The sequence below is a fragment of the Artemia sp. Qi Xiang Cuo genome, chromosome 11 (assembly GCF_049724085.1).
Source record: "Artemia sp. Qi Xiang Cuo chromosome 11, ASM4972408v1, whole genome shotgun sequence".
NCBI classification, from domain to species: domain Eukaryota; kingdom Metazoa; phylum Arthropoda; class Branchiopoda; order Anostraca; family Artemiidae; genus Artemia; species Artemia sp. Qi Xiang Cuo.
The window spans coordinates 18983203-19008202 of NC_142804.1; the positions used below are offsets into that span (position 1 = coordinate 18983203).

A 25000-nucleotide genomic window follows, 5' to 3' on the forward strand; every position below is an offset into this window, starting at 1 on the left:
TCAAATATCTCTATGAGGGGTCTTATTATTACTAGATCAGTGCCAAAGCTCGCCCTTGAAGTCCTTTTTTGGGATACAATTCGTCCATATAATGTTTCTATCATTATTAAAGAAGAGGCAGCCGTACTGGTGCGCTGGGCCTCATATATTAGATTAACTAAAGAAACAAAAGATATGATATTTATTTGATAACAGGGCCAAAAAGCCCTAACGAGGGGGGGGGAGGTTGACAGTCTTAGGAATTTTTAACAGTTTTAAAAACCGTAAGCCCCACTTCACATAAAGGGGCCCCACATTTGGGAACCCCAGCCGTATATTCCACGACCTTTTCTGCGAGGTCCCTCGGGAAGTCACAAAATCATTCACATGATTGTAATTCGTAACATATTTGGCCCTGTTGCAGGGTCCTGGTGAGTTCGGGGTCTGGTGCGGTTGCACCATTTGCCACCCCTAAAGCCTGGCACTGTTATTAAATCTTTGCTCATTTTTATGATCCAAACCTGAGCAGAAGAGGTGAAGACACAGTAGGGCGCAGAATAGCTTACTTTCTTGAAAATCAACGCGATCAAATCTGAACGAATTATTTGTAGCCTCTGCAGGGCAATACATTTGTGAAATAAATACATATAATGTCACAGGCCAGACCCCAATAATAAATTTCTTATGGAGTTTTTTGTAATAAAAAAAAAACAATTTATTCAGTAATTTGAATAAGAAGCGTCCAAAAACTCTAGAAGATTTAGGATTAAGAGGGAAGGGGCCGAGGCCCTCCTGCATGCGTCCTTGTCTTGTCATGTCAAAACTGGTACTGTAGTGTAGGGATTTACCCAACGAGGAGGGGGGAGTATCGCGCTCAGATCCCATAAGTTTTTACGCTTTGATTCTTTATTTTTGTGTAATTCACTATTTTTCACATATCTAACCCTCCATATAATGGACACAGTCTTTCCCTCTATTTCGTGTGCCTTTGCCGCGGTTTGTAGAGATGTTCAATAAAGACCCTGAAATCTCTCATTGAGCATAATTTCAGCTCATTTCATGTATTGACCTTTCTCTTTACAGCTATTCAATTTCATTTAATAGAAAAAAAAATTAGTATACCTACCTGGTTCAGGACTTCGACTGGAGTTTGAGTCAAGTTTCCTTCCAAATTTCGGTGTCAACAATCCTGGTGATCTTTTGATCCCTTGGAGTGTACTTGCAAACCGTCCTCTACTAAGCAGGGGAGTTGCCAACACTAAAAGATAGATACTATTTATTTACGTTCATCAAATGAATGCCATCTACTAAAAAAAAATGGCAGTGTACTGATTCAATAGAATTTTATAAGACTAGTTTGCTGAACCCGTTTAGGAATTCCTCATTTTGATTAATTTTCTAATTTGCAGAACGTGCCCTAGCCGTCCCAAACTTTCTCTCATTATAGCCCTAGAAACAGGAATTGAACTACACTTTTCGGACAGCCTACTTTTGTATTACTTATTTTATTATTAATTTTATCCTGACCATAGGTCCTATCCTCTTGATCTTGTAAAAAGTGAGAAGACTTTTAGATTACTAAAAATATGCAATGAACTGCTTACATACTCTATTTTTTTCACGGTTTGGGAAATTTTCATTTATCTATTTTTAAATGAAATGTTTTAAAATATCTTTTAGCTAATGTTTTTGTTATTTATTTTGATTTGTTTATTTGCTTAAAATATATTTTGCAAATCCTGCAGTAAATTATAGCTTATTTTGGTTTGTCAAAATGTATTTACTTGAAATATCAACTGAAACGTAAAATAATTTTTTTTTTTTGAGAAAATAAAGGAATAAAATAAAGCGATATTTTCTTACCATAGTTATCATAGTTATTGAATACTTCGTTAAACAAAATAAATATAAAACCACCAAAATAAGATTTATTTTAATCAAAATGTCATTTCATGCTCCACATTCTTTGTTGGAACGCTACTCCGGAAAATTATTACAAAACCTGTGATGTTTTAAATAAATAAAACAAGCACCTTTCTCTATAAACATAACTTACAGAGAACAAGGGGGACGTCTGTCACGGCTTGCTACATGATCCGTAAATACTGACGCAGTCTAGAGAAATAATGGTGTTTAAACAATAATTTTTGTCTTGAAAATAGGGTCGCTGTGCATACGAAATGTACCACTAAAGACTTTAAGAGGATAAGTGCAACAAATTAAAAGAATAAGGAGCTGTATTGCATTGTTTAAGCAATAAGAGTAGGACGGATCGAAAAGCAGTGATTATAATGGACTAAATTTGAAAATTATTCTTAATTTGAAAGTTAATTACATCAGTTTTTAAAATATATCAGCCAAGAGGAAATTATTCCCCATTAACACATAAAACACTGACCAATTGAATTGGACAGACTTACAAAACAGTAATAAAGGGATAAAAACCATTTCGTTTCCATACAATTAGAGGCGTATAATTGACTCGTAGATAGAAATAGCTATCTAGAAGAATCAAAGAAAATGATCGATTGTTGCTTTTCTACAGAAAGAGGGTTCTACGGAAATTTTGGAAATGATTAGAAGATACAAAGGAGCCTTTGCGTACTTAGACAAGCTGGAATTAGCTAACTTCTAATGTGGTGACTGGATATACCTCTTATTAAGCCCCTTAAATGCAGCAATTTCTTATTATTTTTAAAACTGTTGAATGAGCAGTTGCTCCTAGGGTTCAGATTCGTCACTATAGTATTAATCAAAGAACCTACAGATACGGCATTGCCATCTTTCAAAAATCTTACCCCTTATGGCAGCTTGCTGAAACGGCGGCGATCTCAGTAATAACGATTCGATGACGGTTTAAATACATCGACTTCCTTAGAGATGTTACTCTTCACATGACGTTGGATAAAAAACTAGTTTTTCTCATTTATAAGAAATAAAAATGAATTTTGATAGTAACTGACTAAAATACGCTGTCTTTTTTCCTACGATAGTTATCAGACGTATTGAATCTTTACAATATACTTCGTTAGATGAAATAAATTTAAAACCACCGAAACAAATTTTATTTTCGTCAACATGTAACAGGAGGGGCAAAGATTTTTTAAATTTATTTTAATGAAAATACAAAAATAAGTTATTTTTTTAAATTTAGGGAGGCAACAGAATCTCAGGAGGCTAAAATGGAGCTTAAAACCAAAGTTGAAACTTAAAGGAACATAATTCATCCTGCTTTAAAGGCTGCACAACTGCCCCCTTAGCCCTCAGTCTTTACGCTAAGATTTAGTTAGTGCTTTCAGGCATTTTAAAATGTAAAAAATGAAGCCAAAATATAAAATACAGTAGTTACTGCTGCTTTTCAAAACATCTGAGCTGAAAAATTTATAATTAAAGCAAGTACAATTCAGCAATACAATACATGGGAAAGCGATGAGTCGCTTTCCCAAGGCAATCTCATAGAGCAAAATCTGAGTTTTTATCAGATTGCTCCTATCTAAAGGCGATCATTATCGTTAAAGAGTTGGGGGTTGAGGGGAGGGCAGTAAACCCTCTAATGTATGGATTTGTTTGAAGTTTAAACACCACTCTTTACAATTATTTAAAGCAGAAGTAGTTATTTTTATTTAATTTTTTCATAGCTATCCTAAATACGAGGGGTTGAACACAACATCAACCCCTCGTTTTTCATTCTACAGCTTAGATTTTCAGCAAGAGTGTGTCAAAAGTCAAAAGACTAATTTAGGCAGGTTTACTTTACACATAGACTAAGATTATCTTAAACATGGGAAAGCGGGACAATTTGATTTTGAATTGAAAATCAAGTATTTTGCAGTAGGTATCAAGACATAGCTAATTGTAGAAAGAGAAAAGCCAAGACAGATAGTCCAAGTAATTGAGGGCAAATGTTTAAATGGCTGCACGGGTAAATGACGGGAGTAGGTGTGACTCTCTTATTGGACAAATACTTGTTTGGTAGTTTTTGGAAAGACACGCCAGCCTGGCTAGTCTCAGGCAGGTTGACCAAAAATTTAAAATTGACATAGGATTATTATATTGCCTGGAATGAGAGGCAAACAAGGCACGTCCGCCTATGGTCTTAGGAAGATTGACCAAGAATTTAGAGTTGACACAGGACCATTAATTTGCTTTAAATAACAGGCAAACAATCGTTGAAAACCGTCTTCATCTTCCAAATAATGCCTATTCATTGCCTAATCTCAACCCCGCACTCTGAGAAAATTTCAATTTTTCAATATTTTTCAAATTTTTGGGTCACTTGCCCGAGATCCTGGGAGGGTGGGTGCCCCCAGATAGTGTCCCAAATTCCCCTCCCAATGTCCCAATTTAGGACTTTTTCACGGATGCCCAACGTCTCCAATCACTTTCCAAATAGTATCAATTCATTGCCTCAGTTCAGTCCAGCAATCAGAGCAAATTTCAACTTTTTCAAGTTTAGGGTCACTTGCCTGAGACTCTGGACAGGTGGGCGCCTCCAAAAATGCGGGTTTCACATGGGATAGTGGTTTCACCTCTGTCAGTACTTACTCTTTATCATCAAGTTCAAACTTGTTCAAAACAAGACTTTTTCAATGAAAGTTCAATGAAAGTCCAAAATTTTCAATGAAAGTTCTGCTCTCCAGAAAACCTTGTGATCAATAGATACCGCCATCCCTCCATCCTCTCTGTGGGTAAGCTTGTGAATGTAAATTTTATTTTACATTAAATTCTTTATGCATATTTTTCTCCAATTTTCCATTTTTTTAGATCGGTTAATATTGACAAGGGTCAAAAACAACCTAAAGCTTGGAGATATTTCAGTTAAAAACTCTCCTAGGAAAAATTAAATAATTCATTTTCTCTTAGATTATAGAAAAGCTATTAGTGCTAAATGACGCAAACATCTTAAGACATTAATTTGGATTGTAACAGAGTCAAGGGAATGGATTACTCCCCAGAGGGGAAACAATCCAGCGCATCCTTTAATGTACTAACGGCTACTTCCGTATAGAAAGGGTCCTTGTATTTATTTTTAACCGAATATTTATTTTGATCGGCGTATTCTTTTTTGTTTGAAGCAGACGTACCGGAAAAATCTTAAAATGTCAATACAAGGCAGTATCTAGGGGGATGGGAGTTAGGGGGAGATTGAATCCCCCCTCGAAATTCGTGTTCGATTCGTAAAAACATAACAAAAATATATTTCATTGCGACTTTTTGAACCCCCCCCCCCGGAAAAATACCCCCCACATCGAAAAAAACCCTGACTCAACCTTGTGACAATATTTCAGAAAAAAGTTTCAGGGTCTCTAGCGTGACAGCTAGACTGCAATATGCAAGCTTAAGCCTGATGCCAGAGTTACCATCTTTCAAGGCATTACAGCTTTTCCAAAATTGTAGGAAATTTTTAAAAGTGAACACTACACTGATATTCACAAGAACAGTATATACAGTTAAAAAAAAAAAATTAATTTCAAAGTTAATATTGTGTTTTTGAAATATTGATGGAAACAAATAATTTAAAAATGCATTTAAAAATATTATAATATTTTATAAAATATTTTTTATGTAACCATATTAAAACTTTTGGTACTTAGAAAGACTTGTAATATACAAAACGAATATTATCAAACTATAAGAGCAGAAAATATAAAAGCTATGGCTAAGGCCCGGAAATGACAATTTCCGGGTTAAAAATAGTAGAACCCATTATAAATTAGAGCTCTAGGAAGATAAGGTTGACCCCTCCAGATATGCTTTACAAACTCGTGCAAGAAGTTAACCTTAAAATGAGCAGAAACTGCAATGAATATATAATGTGCAAGCCAGACCATAGTCACACCCTTCGATGAAAAGTCCCAGCGTACACTACGAATGAAATACGTTTTTTCTTGTTTGTAACGTCATACGGTACTTGTGTCTCATAGCCACCACACTCAAGTTCTGTCGAGAAGTGAAGTTCAGTTAATGCTCATGAAATTTACAAAATACCGGTTTTTCAGACCATGAGGTGAAATTCATTCAGTTTGCGAATTGCGATGCGTTGATAGGAAATAGTGTATGGCCACGGATGTTATTATGACCATGAATGAGAAGGTTTGTAGTTTTCATAATTTTGCAAAGTATTATATTTTCATCATATTTTAGGTACTATCACTATTTCCTATCAACACAGATCGCAAACTGAATGAATTTCACCTCATGGTCTGAAAAAAACGGTATTTTGTTAATTTCATTAGTATTAACCGAACTTCACATCTCGACAGAACTTGAGCGTGGTGGCTATGAGACACAAGTACCGAATAAATACTGTGGGCTCTATATTTGCAAATTAGGAAGGAGGGGGTTTAAGTACCGTGAAACACTTTTAGGAATGATGCAATTAAGTATTTTAGGACAATCTAAAGTCAAGTTTAGAGTGTTATAGTGTTTAAAGAGAGATGGGCAGAACATTTTGAGAATTTGCTAAACCGAGATAGAGTTGCAGGAAAAGATATAGAGGAAAATGAAAAAGTTTGTGATACCGTGTATTTAAAGGAAGATCTGTTTTGTGAGGAAGAATTAGCGACATTATAAAAAGGATTAAAAATAATAGGGCTCCAGGTGCTGATAGGGTGGTAAATGAGTTTAAAAAATATGGTGGCTCTGAGGTTAGAAATAAGTTACTGAAGATTATGAATATGATTTTTGAAAAAGGGAAAGTACCTAAAGATTTTAGGAAAACCTTAATTAAGCCACTTTATAAGAAAGGTGATAAAAGTGAGTGTGGTAATTATCGAGGCGTTAGTCTGGTTTCTGTAGGTAGCAAATTACTTAGCAATAGGATACTTTTTAGACTGAGAGATGCCGTGGACAAAGTTTTAAGAGAAGAACAGTTCGGGTTTAGAAAAGGTAGAAGATGCATCGACCGAATTTTCTCTCTTAGGTTAATAATTGAGAAGTGCCTGAGTTGTCAAACACCTTTGATTCTCAGTTTTACAGATTATGAGCAAGCGTTCGAATCTGTTGATAGAAGAGCTTTAGTAAAGGTTTTATCCTTGTATGGTATACCAGACAAATACATTCAAGTGATTAGGGGCGTCGTTTGAGGGTGGCAAGGGTGGGAAGTTACCCCCCCCCCACAATAATGTGGAGAAAAAATATTATACATCCCATGCCCTTTGACTATCCAGATATAGACCCCTCTTGCCCCCCTCCCCCTATAAAAATGCTGGAGATTCGCCCCTGGTGATTAGTGCTATGTACGAGAATAGCACTGCTGCGGTTAAGGTAGGAAATGAGGTTAGTAGCTGCCAGCTCCTGATTTAATACAAAACCAGCTGCCAGCTGGTTTTGTATTAAATCAGGAGTTAAGCAGGGTTGTGTTCTATCCCCCTTTATATGGATTATTTTGATGGACTTTGTCATAAGGAGGACAGGAAAGGCAATGGGAAACCACGGAATCAAATGGGGAGGAAAAAATCTCCAGGACTTAGAATATATTGATGATTTATGCATCCTAGAGGAAAGTGTGAGCAAAATGAATGAACTTTTAGAGGTTTTGCGGGTTCAGGGTGCTAGAATAGGTTTGAAAATTAATATTAAGAAGACTAAGTCGTTAAGACTAGGAATAAGTGAAGGTGAAAATGTGACATTGGGTGATAAAAAGATTGATCAAGTGGGCAGCTTTTATTACCTTGGTACTATTATTAGTAAAGATGGTGGGAGTAGTAAAGATATTAAAAGTAGAATAGCCAAAGCTCAGGGTGTTTTATCACAGTTAAAAAGGAGTTTGGAAGAATAGGAAGATAAGTCTGCAAACCAAGATTAGAATATTAGAAGCTACATTGATGACAATAGTCAAATATGACTCTGAAGCATGGGAGCTTCGAAAACCGGATGGAGATTTGTTAGATGTTTTCCAGAGAAATTGCTTAAGGATTGTTCTGGGTACCTGGCTGACTGACCGTATTTCAAACAATAGGCTGTACGAAAAATGTGGTTTAATACCGCTCTCTAGGGCTATAATGAAAGAAATGATGAGGTGGCTAGGGCACGTTGTGCGGATGAAGGATGACAGATTGCCGAAGATTGTTCTTTTCGGCCAACCGTCTAGGGCTACACGGAAAGCAGGTCATCCTTGTCTGGGGTGAGAGGACGTCATAAAGAAAGATTTTAAAGGAAAAGAGAACTTCGTGGGAGGGTGTAAAAAGGAAGGCTTTGAATAGATTGGGATGGAGGAGCAGCGTGCGTAGCTGTGTTGGCCTCAGGCGGTTTGGTGCTGAGATGAGTTGTTAGTAGTAGTAGTAGTAGTAGTTTATTCACATTTGAATATTCAAGAACACCACTTTCCCCAACAATTGCCAGTACTTCCTTGTTAGCAAGTCCACACTGTCCACACTCGAGAATTTGCATCACGTACATGAGTCAATAACTGGTATTCACGGTCATTATACCAGATAATTAGTTTCGGCTTGGTGGGGAACTAAATTGTGGCTGAATTTTAATCAAATATTTAGTTCGTATTTTGGTTAGATTAGTTTAGGTTACGTATTTAATATAATACTGTCTAGGCGGCCCCCTTCCATAATTCTTTGTTGTAGTTTTTATAATTTTGTTACTAAACTAATGTGTTTTTATCATATTTTGGTATATTTCATTATGATTAGCCTAACTTCAATTCTTGAGTTTGTACTAGCTAACGAGGAAGTACCCAATTGCTAAACAAAATTTTATTTTTGCTTTGTTACTAAATTGGAAAACGTAGGCATAAATTTATCACGAAGAAATGATCAGTTATAAAAATAGATTTTGTTTTCTTAGTGTCGTTAATTCAGTGATTCTTTTGTAAAAATCTTCATAGAATCATAATAAAATTACTTACTGTATATTTAAACTTGAATGTTTGAAATTTTTATTTTAAATAGATTTTGCTATTTGTTTAATGTTTAAAACATTCTTATTTTTGAATTATAATACAGAAATCAATGTGAATATAGTTTTAGCCTTTGCTTTATAAAACATGGATTATCAATTCGTCTATCAATATTACAAATGACGCGAAGAAATTAGTTACTTTTTATCATACATGATACATTAGCAATTTTCGAAAGCTGACTAGACATTAAGGCGGTCATGACCAATGATAACAGTCAGCTCATTGTGCTACTGCTATATCTAGGTAGACTCAAAATACAAATTCCTCAAAAAAAGCCTGTAATGTTTGAAATTGCAATATTACCATTGTGCCTCCCATATTTTTAGATTAAAAAGAAAAATTTTAAGACAGGGCTTTAGGTGTGGTGTTTTAAAATTGACAACAAAAGACAATCCAAAAATTTTGATAAAGTAAGAACAAAAGAAATCAACAGCATTTGAGCAATGACTATATCGGAAAAGCAGCACATCCCCTCTGGGAATAAACTGAGCTCAAACCATGGCGAGTATGAGCATCATTAAGCAAACGCTTATTAAAAATAAAGCAAAGTAACGGAGATCCCTCACAAAGGCCAGGGACAGATCATAACTATACAATATAACCAGTTGGGTAAGGGATGCCCAAGACAACCTTAGCCATGATCAGCAGCAACACTTTCAAAAATCTTCAGCAACATATGAAGTGTAGTAAGACAAGTAGCTAAAACAACCGAGACATCAAGGTAACTTAGATTGTCAATGGATCCAATATGGAGACCCGATCCACTAAAACTGTGACAGTTGTTAAGACAATGACAATAAACTAAAAAAAGAAGAGCACATAAAGCAAATCAATGGCGAAGACTGCTTGCTAGAGAAAAAGTCGGACTCGTTTGAGAAACCCAATAGATAGTAAAACATCGTCTTTTAAACCAAATAGAAGGGAGTCGCGATGTTAGAGGGGGGGGAGCATACCCTGATTTTGTCGGAATGTGAAGAAGCACCGATATGCAACATCAAATACTTTACGCATAACAGCAAAAGAAACGTAGCAGAATAGCCATTAATACTCAACAACAACACGCAAAATGAAAATGTAAAGCTCCACATAAAGGCATTCCTTATTTGCAAATAAATAAAAAAAAAATTATTTAAAACAAAAATATTTTCCACGAAATAGCAAACAAGCAGTCTTTACATCACAGTTCATATAATTATCTAGTATGATCAGTCTCTATCTCACCCATTACAAAAACTCTGACCGGGGTGCGAGTGCTCCGGAGAACTTTTTTGCAGATATAACCATAAGCGAAGTCAGATCTTTTCACGGGTAGACAAGTCAGACTGTGATCTAATCGGAAACAAGTGGAAAGCCGCTATTACGAATAATGCACTTTGTTGGAAACAATCCGAAACAGACTAACCCGCATTCCCGCTAATGCAGAAATAAGGGGGAGGAGCTTTTTGTTCGCATCGAGAACGAAGACCAGAAATGATCTGCGATAAGCTTACTGGATAATTATATGAACTGTGCTTTACATAGTCGAATCTAAAGCTACAGGACAAAATTTATCTGCGTCACTAGGATCAAACTGCCAACTTCTCTGCATGGGGACCGGGGTAACCGCTATTAATGAATTAGCAAGTATATCGCGTTTAACAAACATTGGTAAACTGAAAAAAGTGGGGAAAATTGCCTCAGTATGATTTTTTAAATGGTTAAAAGATAAATGACAAAGAACTACGTTTAGTTTACGAACTGTTGAAAGAACATTTGAGGTTGAGAACTCAATACAATCAGGTCTTCCCTGTCCAATATCGAAAGTCAAACAGCCTGATTCTTCAACAACATTCAAAACATGTTTAAAATGATGATACCAGAACACACCAATTATTGAGGGTAATAAATTGCCCTAAACTGCTGAGAGAAAAGAGCTAGAATTAATAGTTGAAGCAGAAATATCGAACCAAACGCATCGAATTTCTTATGGAGAAATTTATGGCTGGTTGATTAGTTCATGTCATAGATTTCTGAGACCGATGATAGATTCTAGCATAGGTTATGAATTTAGAACAATTTGAGATTTTTGCAACTGACCAGTATTATCTGAAAAACCACCATTACTGTAAAAATCATTTATTCACGAAAGAAACCAATAACGAGCCATTTCATATAAAAGTTGTATGTTGAGGGACTTTCCTGACACGATAAGCTTCCTATGAGAAGGATAAGACTGAGTAGGAGGAATAATCACCAGCACCTCGGAAATCACAACAACTCAAGAAGTTCTTTGTACTACGTTATCACATCAATTAAACTGCTATCTTCATTAAAGACTCAGTTATTGTCATCTGCCACACACTCGATGCTATCAACATATTTTTCAAGCCAATGAATTTTCCTTGTTGTTCCAGCCAAGGGACTGTAAGTTTCCTTTGAAGGATTTACGGACAATGTGGTTCTAACGGAGCACTTTGTGTTTCGATATGAAAACATTGTAAGGAGTTGTGGGCTATTGTTTTTGTTACATTGGGACGTGTTCATCTCTTACTAGATTTCGGCTACCGCTGCAACCACGATGAGTAAGAGATTCAGTTAGCACCAATTTAGAAGGAATTGAAAAGTAAAGAACAAAAGACACCTGTATCTTTTAAAGTGTTAATTTTTTCTTTAAAAAAAATCACTTTCCTTTTTATTGTCTTTTGTTTTTGGAAACTCTTTAACTTTGGGTAATACCTCATCATCTCTGGCAAGCTTATTCCTTCACTTTACTGACCTTACGTTTCCCCCTTCAGGCCGTCGACGTAATCAGGGGAGATGTGCCAGCTAGACACCTTTTTATTGATCCAACGGTACAGGCTAATCACTGCCTTTCCTGGACTCTCACTACAATCGGGCCTTCGGTCCCCGGCGTATTGCTTTTTGGGATCCAAGATAGGGGCAGTAGTGGGCTAATTTAATTTATGAACCCAAAGGTATCTAGAGTTGGAATAACGGCTAGTTCATTCCAGTGCCAAGAAGAATAAAAATTAAAATACTTGCCGAATAGTTTCTCTCTGTGAGGTAGTGGGTGGATAATTGCTAATTCCGCACACCAAATACTCAGCCATCTATCTATTCCCTTAAGTAAATTAACATCTTTAGTTAAATGGCCCCTTGAATTTAATCAGAATGATCTCCCCCAAAACCTTTCAAAATTTGGGCTTAAAAATGTGCCACAGAACACTTCATGTCCCTCTTCTCTCCCATCTTATTTTTTCTCATTTCTACGACTCCACATTATTTGCTCTTGAAAAGGTTTGGAGGCAGTAAACCCTCAAAGATTTATCTTAATTTTTTTTTCTAGGTATCAATGAAGGAGCTATCGGGTCATGTACATTATTTTACTATTTTTTTCCCCTTAACACCCAAACTAGAGACTCGTATCCGAAATTTTAGGTACCTTTAAATTTATTAAGCATCAAAAATACCGCCCCAATACTGCCAACCCCTGCCCCGATTTTAGAGCAAAAGAGGCCCAACTAGAAGAAGAACTTACTTTAGTTTTACTGCCTCTCCGACTCTTATGCGAGACTCAAATTTGACTGATAGTTGGAAGTAGGAATTTTATGGCAATGTAGTGGTGGAGCCGATATCTACCACCACTGTTGATGAGTTACTTAATAACCTAGATCTATCATTAGGATAATGGAAGCTATTAGAGATTCAAAGGTTATTATTGCAGCACAGAGAAAAAGTTCATCATTAAAGACAGTTTTAGTGAGCATTTTTGGATTCAGGTCACCTCAATTACTACTCCATAAACATCAGTGATAGTACTAGGTCAGACCAGAATATTTCTAAGCGTACATTAGAATCCCGATGAATTACCAACGTTACAAACTGGCTTCAATGCTAAATAGGAACATATTCCCTTCATCACAAATAACAAGAACAACGTACAGCCGATAATCACCAAGTTTTATACGCTGAAAACTATTAAAAGATGGGCCATATCAAACACAGACTAACAGAGGATCGGTCTTGTAAAACATGCAACTTACAGCACTCTGAAGATTTAGCAAAATTGACAGTGCTAAATTATCCAAAGCACCAGAATTCAGCTGGAGCAGCATTGATGCTTGAAGTAAAAAAAAAAACTGATAATTATCATGCAATTAAGAGATTTGCTGCCCAAGAAGACGTGGGAGTAGTATCTATAACTACCAGGTTAGTTTCTCATAGAACTTACGAAACAGCATACATGTGGGCCAGAGCTAAGGGTTCAAAATACTGTCCAAGCAGAGTTTAGGCTACTCTATCCTGAACAAAGAGTAAAATTTAAATTCATCCTAAGGCAAATCATGCTTAACTTGAAATTTAAGAGCATTCACAGTCACCAAGATTAACATTAGAGCAGCGCGAAGTAAGACTTGTAACGAATATCTTAGAAGTCAGAATTTTAGCAACTGACTTGAGAATATACAGAGGCTTAGAAGAGCAACCCCTGTTATTTTGCAGTCTTCAGCCAGCACCAAAACCTTGGATCTTTGTGTAACTTCAGTCAGCAGAATTCCAGTTTTTGGTATTTGCTACTGATTAGGCTACTTTTGCTGCAAGGACTTCAAAGGTGCACCACAGAAAGGGGCAGCACCAGATCTGCAATATGCTGATTAAGCATTTTATGTACTAACCAGATCAAGTTAGATTCCAGAATATTATCAGGCGTATCGGGTAGAGCATTTGTGGTAGATGTAATAATAAAGTCAGAGGAGGATTTTGGAAGAGAACTTACAAGAACCACTGGGAAACAATTTCCGCTTTGAGTGTCGTAGGACAAGTGACCAACAGCGAACAGAAAACATCACAATAGAGGTAATATACAGTAGCGAAATATTTCTCCAAACATGACACATATTTCATAGCGCGCAATTTGGGAAGTTTCCCAAACCGTCAGAGCCATAGTCTCAATTGGTACTTGGGTTTCCATCTGAAACATTTGTCATTGCGCGTGCGCGAAGGCGGGGTCCTGAAGCCTGTGTGGTTTTAGAAGTGTGTCAAAAATCTTCAAGTATATGACTTTTTGCTACTGAATATTACCTCTACTGTAAAAAAATATGTACTAGGATTAAAGGACCATTAAATTACGTTAATGCACCTCTGCTTGATAGATTTGTAGTCTTTGCTTGGGAATAGAGCACTTTGAAAACTTTCATAGTATCACCAAAACAGCCTTAAAAGTCCCAGCAGGTTCTCTGGAAAATCCCCGATAAGGAAATCCTTTCACCTTACCTAAAAAAGGCTTTTAGTTTTTTTCTGAACATCCCAGGCAGTTCAACAAAGCATGCATGTCAATAAATCAAGCAACCCTTTGAATAAGGTAATGATAAACTTTTCATCGAATTTCACCATTTCCATCGTTACAAATAAAGTTATGAAGAGGTACTAAAAGTTCCTGTCATCTCGTTGAATCTAATTTAACAACTAATTTCCTTCCACAAAAGCAATTCAAGGAAATGCATTTGGAAACGGACGTTCCTGAAACTCCTTCATAAACTTATTCCCTGTGGAAAATCCAGTAGTTTTGAAAAATAAATGATAAATAGAAAATACAAATAGACAGAGAGAATATGGAAAAGGCTAGGAAGAAAATATAAATTATCTTCAAACTGAAACTCTAAAGAAGGAATTTCGATACATTATACATAAGGAGAATCGGTTTTACATGGTTGAAATCATAGGTTTTACATACTAGGTTAAGTCTGTTTTTCAAGAGCTGTTAGCTTTAGAAAAATTTGCATGATTTCAGAAAAGGGAGGAAAACAGTCTTGAAAAGGGGTGTGATCTTGATGAAAATTACGCCCTTAAATTTAACATGTCCTTGTGCGAAGGTTCTGTCTGTAGGGCAGCTTGAAAATTTCTGCGACAAATGAATTTAAACTGATATTTGATTTTAAATGAAAAAAAGTAACAGCCCCACTTTCACAACTTGCAAACTTATACTAAATAACAGCATACTAAATTAACACTATATTTTATACTAAACAAAAGGAATAACACGGAATGGCTCATAATTACCTCTAGCAAAACGCTATAATATTCGGCTTAAAGATTATTTTGAAATAATATTATTCTGATAGATCTGTTTGACTTATGTGAACTTTTATTTCTAATTTCGTAAAATCTTTTTTGGGTAGCCATTTTTCCATTCTTTATTAAAGTTTACAATGATTCTTAGACATTGTGAATTATTACATTCCCTCAACATCATTGAGACGGTTCCATGCAACTAGCTAACCTTAGGAAATTTAAACTTAGTAGCATGTTCAGCGATTGCTGGTTTTTTGTACAGTATTATTAGTATAACAGTACTTGCATAACTTTTATCTAGGTAAATTAAAGTAGAATGATTTTCCCCTATATTTTGATTTCTTCATGGTTATTTACCTGTTTGCATCAGGTCCGTATCTAGGGGGGGGGAGTACCCGGTTTGAAACCTCTCTTAAAAAAGTTTTCTCCAACTCGTGAAAAAGAAATAAAAATAGAAATAAACAAATTTTTGCTACGTTTTAAGAAATCTTTTTGTACCCCTCCCCCGACAAAGATAACTCCCTCTTCCCCGAAGAAAAATCCCCGATACATCCTTGGTGTGCATATTATTTAATTTTGGTACTTGTATGATGTACCACTACCGCTCAAGAAGTGAAGTTAGGTTAATTCCAATAAAATATACATAAGTATGATGAAAATATAATATCTCCGAAACGAATTTGGGCTATATATTTGCATATTAGGGGGAGGGGGTAAAGTACATCGGGTCTGCATGGAAAATATGTTAGCAACAATTATTCTGATATTATAAAGTAAGAATTGTTTTCTGACTTCACACTGTCCAAATACTTTACAATCCCCCCACCCCCGCCATCCCCTAATGTGCAAATATCTAGCCAAAATTATATATTTCCCATCTATTCTATTACTTCTCTTTGTCTTTTCTCACGGTAAGTTGAAAGAAACTAGCGAAAGAAACCGGTTTACAGTACGTCAATGCATCAACAACTTGAGCGGTGGGGGGTATATCATACAAGTACCTTAATTTTATTGTCTGGAATCTTGTTCCATAGACATATGAATTAGCTTCATGCCGCTGAGAACAATGGAACTGTTTTAATAACAAACTATTTAACTGTTTTGACAATTAAAAATTTGGCACTTAATCTTCGTATTATTAGTCTTCCAGCATGGCATCTACCCTTTACCCTTCTCAATAGGAAGTCTTCCGCTGTGAGGAGTATAATAAAAGGTAAATCAAACAGTTCGTGGTACCGATCTGTAAGTAAGGAGCACTGCGGAATCCTTGAGGCAACAACTTTACCACGAAGGATTCCCAAGCCTTCAGTTTCTGTGTAAAAAAAAAGTTCTTCCGACCTCTTCATACTGTAGCCGGTGGGGAGTTATATTCCAACCAACGGGAAATGGTTCAAGCTTCTATTAGTTGTACTTGCGAAAGTAGAAAAAAACTTGGTGAGGCAGCCAAGTCGTTTACAACTGTCCCATCTTACATGCATGATTTTATTTATATACAAATTATGACCTATTCTATTATTAATATAATGTGGACTTAACTGATTAGCCTACATAAGATTATTAAGAAAGCGGGCGGGGGTTGATGAAATTTGTTAAAATAAGGATTTTTTTCTTTTAATAACTGGTGGAATAGATGTGATGGTTTCAGGGGCGGATCCAGGATTTTTTTAGGGGGGGGGGGGCAAAATAGGTTGATCCGATAAACTTACGTTAGGAGCAAGTTTAATTAAAGCAAATTTGCGTTAATTAGGTCAATTACACTACTTTAGACTACGTTAAGAGGGCCGCCTCCCTCCCCCCCTCTGGATCCGCCACTGGATGGTTTATGATATTTTTTTTCACGTCGTGATATTTATTTTCTCAGATTGTAGTTCCTGTGAAACTTGAAAAAGGCTAATTACCTGTTTTGGCAGAGAGCCGAGATAAGACTAGTTTCGTTTTCAATCAATGGTTTCGTATGAAATGGGCAGACTTTCCTGAACTTTAAAAAATTAACACCTCTGTTTGAAAATTTTTGCACTTTGTGAATTTAGATAGCGATAAGGGTTCCTGACCTAACCTATGCAACCTGCTGCAAAATACTTGATAACTTCAATTCAAAATCAACGGAACAGTTCAAAATCAATTGTAGACAGAGAAAAGCATCTCATATCTGAACTAATTATATATATATATATATATATATATATATATATATATATATATATATATATATATATATATATATATATATATATATATATATATATATGTATATATATGTATACAGCTCCTCTCATTTGATCTGCCATCAGTGGTCCAATTACCCTGGAACACGTATTTTGGCAGAAACTTTCTCAAAATGCCTTTGAAACCAACTTGAGACTTCGAAACCAACTTTTAATTCCTAAAAACATCTAATAATAACATTGCACTACTAGTTACCGATTTTCATATATGTATTGGAATAAATTAATTTAAAGTTAGTTTCTTCAAAATTTAGTGTTCCAACGTTGAAGCCAAGTTTCGCATTCAAGAGAAATCTGACTTGTCTACCCGTGAAAAGATCTAATGTCGCTTATGTTTATACGTTCTCTAGAGCACTCGCACCTCGGTCCGGGTTTTTATAATAGCTGTGATAGGGAAAGATCATACTGCTAATTATATATACAGTGGTAAGGAACGACCAGGATCAATAGTAACCGAAACCCTAAAAAACAGGATTTTGATACCAATAGATACATCAAAAGAATCAGATTTTAATGCTGATTTCAACAAATTTCATCAAGTCCTACCCTTCAAAAGTTACGCGCCTGAGAAAATTTGGCTGATTTAAAAAAAAAGGGGGAAATACCCCCTAAAAGCTACAGAACCTTAATGAAAATCACACCATTAGATTCGGCGTATCAGAGAACCCTACTATAGAGGTTTCAAGCTCCTATCTTCAAAAATGTGGAATTTTGTATTTTTTGCATGAAGGAAGATGACGGATGTGGGTTTATTTGTTTTTGTTTGTTTTTTTCACCAGGGGTGATCGTATCGACCCAGTTGTCCTAGAATATCGTGGGAGGACTCATTGGAACGGAAATTAAAAGTTCGAGTGCCATTTTTAAGTGACCAAAAAATGGAAGGCACCTAGGCCCCCTCCCACGCTCATTTTTTTCCAAAGTCACCCGATCAAAATTTTGAGATAGCCATTTTGTTGAGCATGGTCGAAAATATGATAAGTATGTCTTTTAGGATGACTTAATCCCCCAAAGTCCCCAGGGGAGGGCTGAAAGTTATGAACTTTACCCAATGTTAACATATAGTATTGGTTATTGGGAAGTTTACAGACGTTTTCAGTTTTTTTTCTGTTAGTGGAGGGGGGGGGGTCGGGGGTTATGTGAGAGGATCTTTACATGGAGGAAGTTTTCATGTAGGAAGGGACATTGCTATGAAGGGGGCGCCATATTTCCCAGCATTATTTTAAAAAAAAAATTTGAAATTAAACAAACAAAAAAAAACACAAGTTTTTCAATTGGAAGTAAGGAGCAACATCAAAACTTAAAACGAACAGAAAATATTATTTATAAGATTCGGCTCGCCCCCTAGCTAGTGTTTCGACCTATAAACCTGATAGTTTTTAGGATTGTTGAACTGGATTCTTGTTATTACTAACGGTTTTGGTAATTAAGGGTCCTTTATAAAGAATAAGACGAGTATTTAAACTTCAGCTTGATAAGTATAATCTGAACAAGAAGATGAACCCCCTAAGACGAGTACCAAAAATATCGGGCCATAGAAGTTTGTTACGTATGTTCATTCGTAAGCTATGTATATTTATTACTAAAAAAAACGTTCGTAAATAAAATTAAACAACGTTCGAGAAAGCCATTTAACCAAATAAAAGTAAAATTAATATGCAAATTTGGCGTTGATTATTCATGTACGGTGAGCTAAAATCAAAACCTGCACTTATTCAAAAATGTTCAAAATTAAATAAAAAAACAAGTTTTTTTAACTGACAGTAAGGAGCGACGTTAAAACTTAAAACGAACAGAAATTATTCCGTATATGAAAGGGGCTGTCCCCTCCTCAACGCCTCGCTCTTTACGCTAAAGTTTGACTTTCCCACAACTCTATTTTTTTAAACAATACAAAATTTTATCGTAAAGAGCGAGGCGTTGAGGAGGGGACAGCCCCTTTTATATACGGAATAATTTCTCTTCGTTTTAAGTTTTAACATCGCTCCTTACTTTGAGATAAAATACCTTTTTTTTATTTAATTTTTATAGAGACGAAGTTACGCTTTCGTATATCTAATATTGATTCCGCCTTAGAGTCCGATCTCAGTACAATGCCCAATTCCAAATTCTAACTAAATTGAGTTCTATATCCACAATATATTTTATTTACGCTTAATTGGGGCTATAGGGTGGGATTGCTACTCACTGATAAAAGCTTGTTCCTGGTTGCTTTGGTTTTAAAAACTGTTTAATGTTTTAAGTTTAGTATTTTATACTTCATTTTCTTTGACTAAATAGACCCCTTGGAATACCCTACTCTCGAAGCCGCTCCTAGGACTGGTAGCACCCGGGAAAAGTTAGGTACAGTGCCTCTCCCGACTCAAATATAAGAAAAAGAACAGAGCCAAAATGTAAAATTTGATCAAAATGGGCAACCACCCAGCCACAGCGCCCAAGCCATTGCGCCCAGGGAAGTTGTCCTCATACCCCTGAAAGGCTCTGCCCCTCTTCTCACGCAATTCCTTCTTCTTACTGGCCTGATTGTATCTATAGCTCTTGTCTTGTTGTCTTTTACATGTATATCCAATTTGTCTTATGTATTGTCTTTTTATATAAAACGCAGTTCACATGGTAATATGCTTATTGTAATGGGGGGGGGGTAGTAGTCATTTGCAGCGCGGGGCATTTTTTTTTTGTTTTTTAAGTTATAGCCACTAGCTACTTTTAAGATTTAGTTTTAGGTAAAAAACATTACATTTGTAACGAAAAAAAAGAAAATATCACATAAGTTTTTTTGATCACCACTGCCACAAAGAATGACACTTAAAATTCAGAACCTTACCACGTGAAGCTTGTTGCGCAGACGCAGGTAATATTTCTAGTGACACTTTTTCCTCGGAGGCATCTAAAAGAGACATCACCTCGGTGGCCTTTAGGCTGTCTAGTCTTGCTCCATTTATTCCCAAGATGATGTCATTAACTCGAAGTGCACCGCATCTGAAATTTATTTGAATTCTTTAACCAGGAGAAATTCAATAGGAAACATGATGGATGAAGAATGCCAAAAATGCAAAAAGAAATAAATTGACATGGAATCAAAGCAGTCTCCAAACAAAAGACTCAATTACCCTTGTACTAACAAAAAGAAGAATTATGGCTTCTTCATGATCGAATACCTTAAGAAAAGTTAATGTTGATTTTCGATGAATCTACTGAACAAAATGAAGAATAGCCGTTCGAGGGCTCATTTTTAATCTTACTCGAGTCTTCCCTTTCTTCGCTTTTTTATATTATCAAATAGGTAAAGAACTGTAATTGTGGTAACGAACTGTAATTGTCATTATCAAGCAGTTCATGGTAACGAATTGTTAGCGAATCGGCTCAATAGTAACCGCAATTCTAAAAACGGAATTTTACATCAAAAGATATATAAAAGGAATCGGCTTATTATGCTGATTCCAAATATATAAGATTCATAAAGTTTAGTGTTACCCTTACACAGCTACGAGCCTGATACAATTTGCCTGATTATTGAAAGAGGGGGGGGGGAGTATGCCCATTAAAGGTCAAGGAATCCTAATGAAAATCAAATCATCAGATTCAGCGTACCAGAGAACCCTACTGTAGAAGTTTGAAGCTACAATATACAAAAATATGGAATTTTTCATTTTGTGCCAGAAGAATGATCGCGGATACGTGTTTATTTGTTTTTTTTCCCGGGGTTATCGTATCAAACAGTTCGTGGAAAAGAACTGTAAGTAAGGAGCGACCCGGCTCAATAGTAACCGAAACTCTAGGAAACGGAATTTTGATACCAATAGATATATCAAAAGAATCAGATTTTAATGCTTATTTCAAATATATTAGTTTCATCAAGTTTAATCATACTCATCAAAAATTACGCGCCTGAAAATATTTGGCTGATTTTCGAAAAAAGGGGGAAAGACCCCCTAAAAGTTATAGAACCTTAATGAAAATCACACCATCATATTCAGCGTATCAAAGAACCCTACTGCAGAGGTTTCAAGCTCCTATCTACAAAAATGTGGAATTTTTCCTTTTTTGCCAGAAGAAAGATCACGGATGCGTGTTTATTTGTTTTTTGTTTTTTTGTTTTTTCCTTTTTCCCAGGGGTAATCGTATTGACCCAGTGGTCCTAGAATATCGTGGGACGGCTCATTGGAATGGAAATTAAAAGTTCTAGTGCCCTTTTTAAGTAACCAAAAAATGGAGGGCAACGAGGCCCCTTCCCACGCTCATTTTTTTTCCCAAAGTCACCTGATCAAAATTTGGAGATAGCCATTTTGTTCAGAATAGTTAAAAATCTAATAAATATGTCTTTTAGGATGACTTAATCCTCCACTGTTCCCAGGGGAAGGGCTGCAAGTTATGAACTTTGCCCATTGTTTACGTATATTATTGGTTATTGGGAACTATACAGACATTTTCAGGAAGGATTTTTTTCTGGTGGGAGGGGGCTGGAGGAGGGGGTTACTTGGGAGAATCTTTCCGTGGAGGATGTTTCCTTGGGGTAAGGAGTAGAAGTGACCCTATAACTCCCACGAGTACACCATATATGGGCATAGAGTCATTAGGGAGAACACGTGGTTAATGGGGTCAATGACCTAAATTTCCAAGGTCGATGTTGTTGTTGTTGTAAGTGCACGCTCTCAGCAACGCAATGTCAATCACCTGTGCTGTCGACCTCAATTCACCTATCGTGAATCAATAATTCCCCTTAGAAACAACAAATTAATTTCACCTTTCTTGACAGATCAATCAACCAATGACATCATCTGTCAGACTTTAAAAATTTTCGCATAGAAACGATTCTCCAGGAATAGATCCAAGTCATTAATGTCTTTGCCTCGGAAACAACTCTTTTGGTCGAACTCCAAAGGATATTAATAGCCAAAGGCCATGGAAACAATTCTCCAAGAAACATCTTAGCGATGAATTGTTTTAGCGCGGGAATCAGGTTTCTTATTAATTTGAAATGCATTAGCGCAGAGATGCCAAAAACAAAAGGAACACGCTGAATTACGTTTAGGGATTATTTGGGCGAAACTGTTTTAGACAGGTTATGGAACTATTTCGGCGAAACAGTTAGAGACATTTTAAAAGATGATTTTTGAAGAGATTTTAGAAGAGAATTTAATGGTGAAACTCTGTGGTCGTTATAATACACAAGTTTCATTTGAACAGTGTTGTGAGGTCCTCTAACCCAACCCCAAAGGGTTCCAATCCTCCTACCCCAACCCCGAAGGAAGCCCCCGGTCCTCAAAGGCCCCCCAAGCTCCCAAAGGGCCACCGGCGCCCCCAAAGGCCCACCCAGACCCCCAAAGGCCATCCCCGGGCCCCCCAAAGGCCCATCGAGCTCCCAAAGGACCAACGGGGTCCCAAAGGCCCTCCACCGGTCCCCAAATGTCCCCCAGGCCCCCAACTGTCCCACCGGACCCTCCAAACGCCCTCCCTGTGCCCCAAAGGTCCTCCCTGTGCCCCCCAATGCCCACCCCTGGCCCCCCAAGGTCCCCCGGACCAGAGAAGCGCCGCAGGAATGCGCCGTGGGCCAGGAAAGTGCCGCAGGATGTGCCGCAGGGATGCGCCGTGGGTCAGGAAAGCGCCGCAGGGGATGCGCCGCAGGGAGGCACCGCAGGAAAGCGCCGCAGGATGCGCCGCAAAAAAAAGTAAACTAAAAAGTAAAAATTTCGAAATGTTATCCCCCAAACGCCCGCCTCAGACCCCCAAAGGCCCTCCCCTGGTCCTCAAAGGTCCCCCGGGCTTCCAAAGGGCCAACCAGCTCCCAAGGGTCCCCCCGACCCCACAAGGTCCACCCCCGGTTCCCAAAGGTCCACAGGGCTTCCAAAGGCCCACCCCCGGTCCCCAAAGGTCCCCCGGGCGCCCAAAAGACCACTCAATCCTCAAGGGCCCCCGGATCCCCAAACGCCCTCCCTGGGCCCCAAAGGTCCTCCCCCGGTCCCCATACATGCACACAAAAACTTACACACACACAAAAACTTACACACACACACAAAAACTTACACACACACACACGAAAACTTACACACACACACGAAAACTTACACACACACGCCAAAACTTACACACACACAAACACACACACACACACACACACACACAAAAACTTACACATGCACACTAAAACTTACATGCAGATAAAAACTTACATGCACACAAAAACTTACACAAAAACACACACAAAACTTACACACACACACACACACACGAAAACATAAACTAACACTCCAAAACTAACACACACAAACAAAATGACACACACACACACACACACAAAAAAACTAAAAAATGAACAAAAAAAAAACACACACACACACGCACAAAAAAAATTACACACACACACACACACACACACAAAAATTACACACACACACACGAAAACTAACAAACACACGCCAAAACTTACACACACAAAAACTTACACACACACACACACACACAAACACAAAAAAACAAACACACAAAAAAAACAAACACACACAAAAAATAAAACACACACACACACACAAACACAAACTTAAACACACACACAAAAAACTTACATCCACACACAAAAGCTTAGACACACAAAAACTTACACACACACACACAAAAAACTTAGACCCACACGCAAAAACTTACATGCACACAAAAACTTACATGCACACAAAAACTTACACACACACAAAAACTTACACACACGCACAAAAACTTACACACACACACAAAAACTTCACACACACACACACATGAAAACTTACACACACACTTCAAAACTTACACACATACGACAAAACTTACACACACACACACAAAAACTTACACACACAAACACACACAAAAAGTAAAACATGTACAATAAAATTTACAAGAAGATAAACACTTATTAACACACAAAAACTTACACACACACACACACACAAAACTTACACACACACACACACGAAAACAAACCCACACACGCCAAAAAATACACACACAAAAACTCTTACACACACACACACACACACACACACAAAAACTTACACATGAACACAAAAAAAACTCTCACACACACTCACAAAAACTTACACACACACACACACACACACAAAAAAATAACACACACACAAACACACGAAAACATACAAACACACGCCAAAACTTACAAAAACACAAACTAACACACACACACACAAACACAAAAACTTACACATGCACACGAAAACTTACATGCACACAAAAACTTACATGCACACAAAAACTTACACACACACACACACAAACAAAACTTACAAAAACAAACACACGAAAAATCACAAACACACTCAAAAACTTACACACACGCAAAAACTTACACACACACACACACACAAAAAAACTTACACATGAACACAAAAAAACTCACACACACACGCACAAAAACTTACACACACACACACTCACAAAACTCACACACACACATACGAAAACTTACACACACACCCCAAAACTTACACACACAAACACTTACACATTCACACGAAAACTTATACACACACACACGAAAACTTACACACACACGCCAAAACTTACACACACACACACACACACACACAAAGTTACACACACACACACACAAAAACAAACACAAGCACACGAAAACTTACAAGCACACAAAAACTTACATGCACACAAAAACTTACACACACACACACACACACACAAAACTAACAAACACACACACACACACACGAAAACTCACACACACACTCCAAAACAAACACACACACAAAAACTTACACACACACACACACATATACACAAAAACTTACACATGAACACAAAAAAACTCACACACACACGCACAAAAACTTAC

General features: G+C 37.0%; 1 protein-coding gene across 1 annotated transcript in view; it reads right to left on the minus strand.

The window, feature by feature from the left end:
• Positions 1 to 25000, minus strand: part of Grip (Glutamate receptor interacting protein) — a 144368-nt gene that overhangs the window by 109359 nt on the left and 10009 nt on the right. Inside the window, exons 2-3 of the mRNA XM_089096409.1 lie at positions 19988 to 20142; positions 1106 to 1237 (exon numbers count right to left, since the gene is read on the minus strand). Of these exons, the coding sequence (XP_088952535.1) occupies positions 1106 to 1237; positions 19988 to 20142 (287 nt within the window). The remainder of the gene's footprint in view (positions 1 to 1105; positions 1238 to 19987; positions 20143 to 25000) is intronic.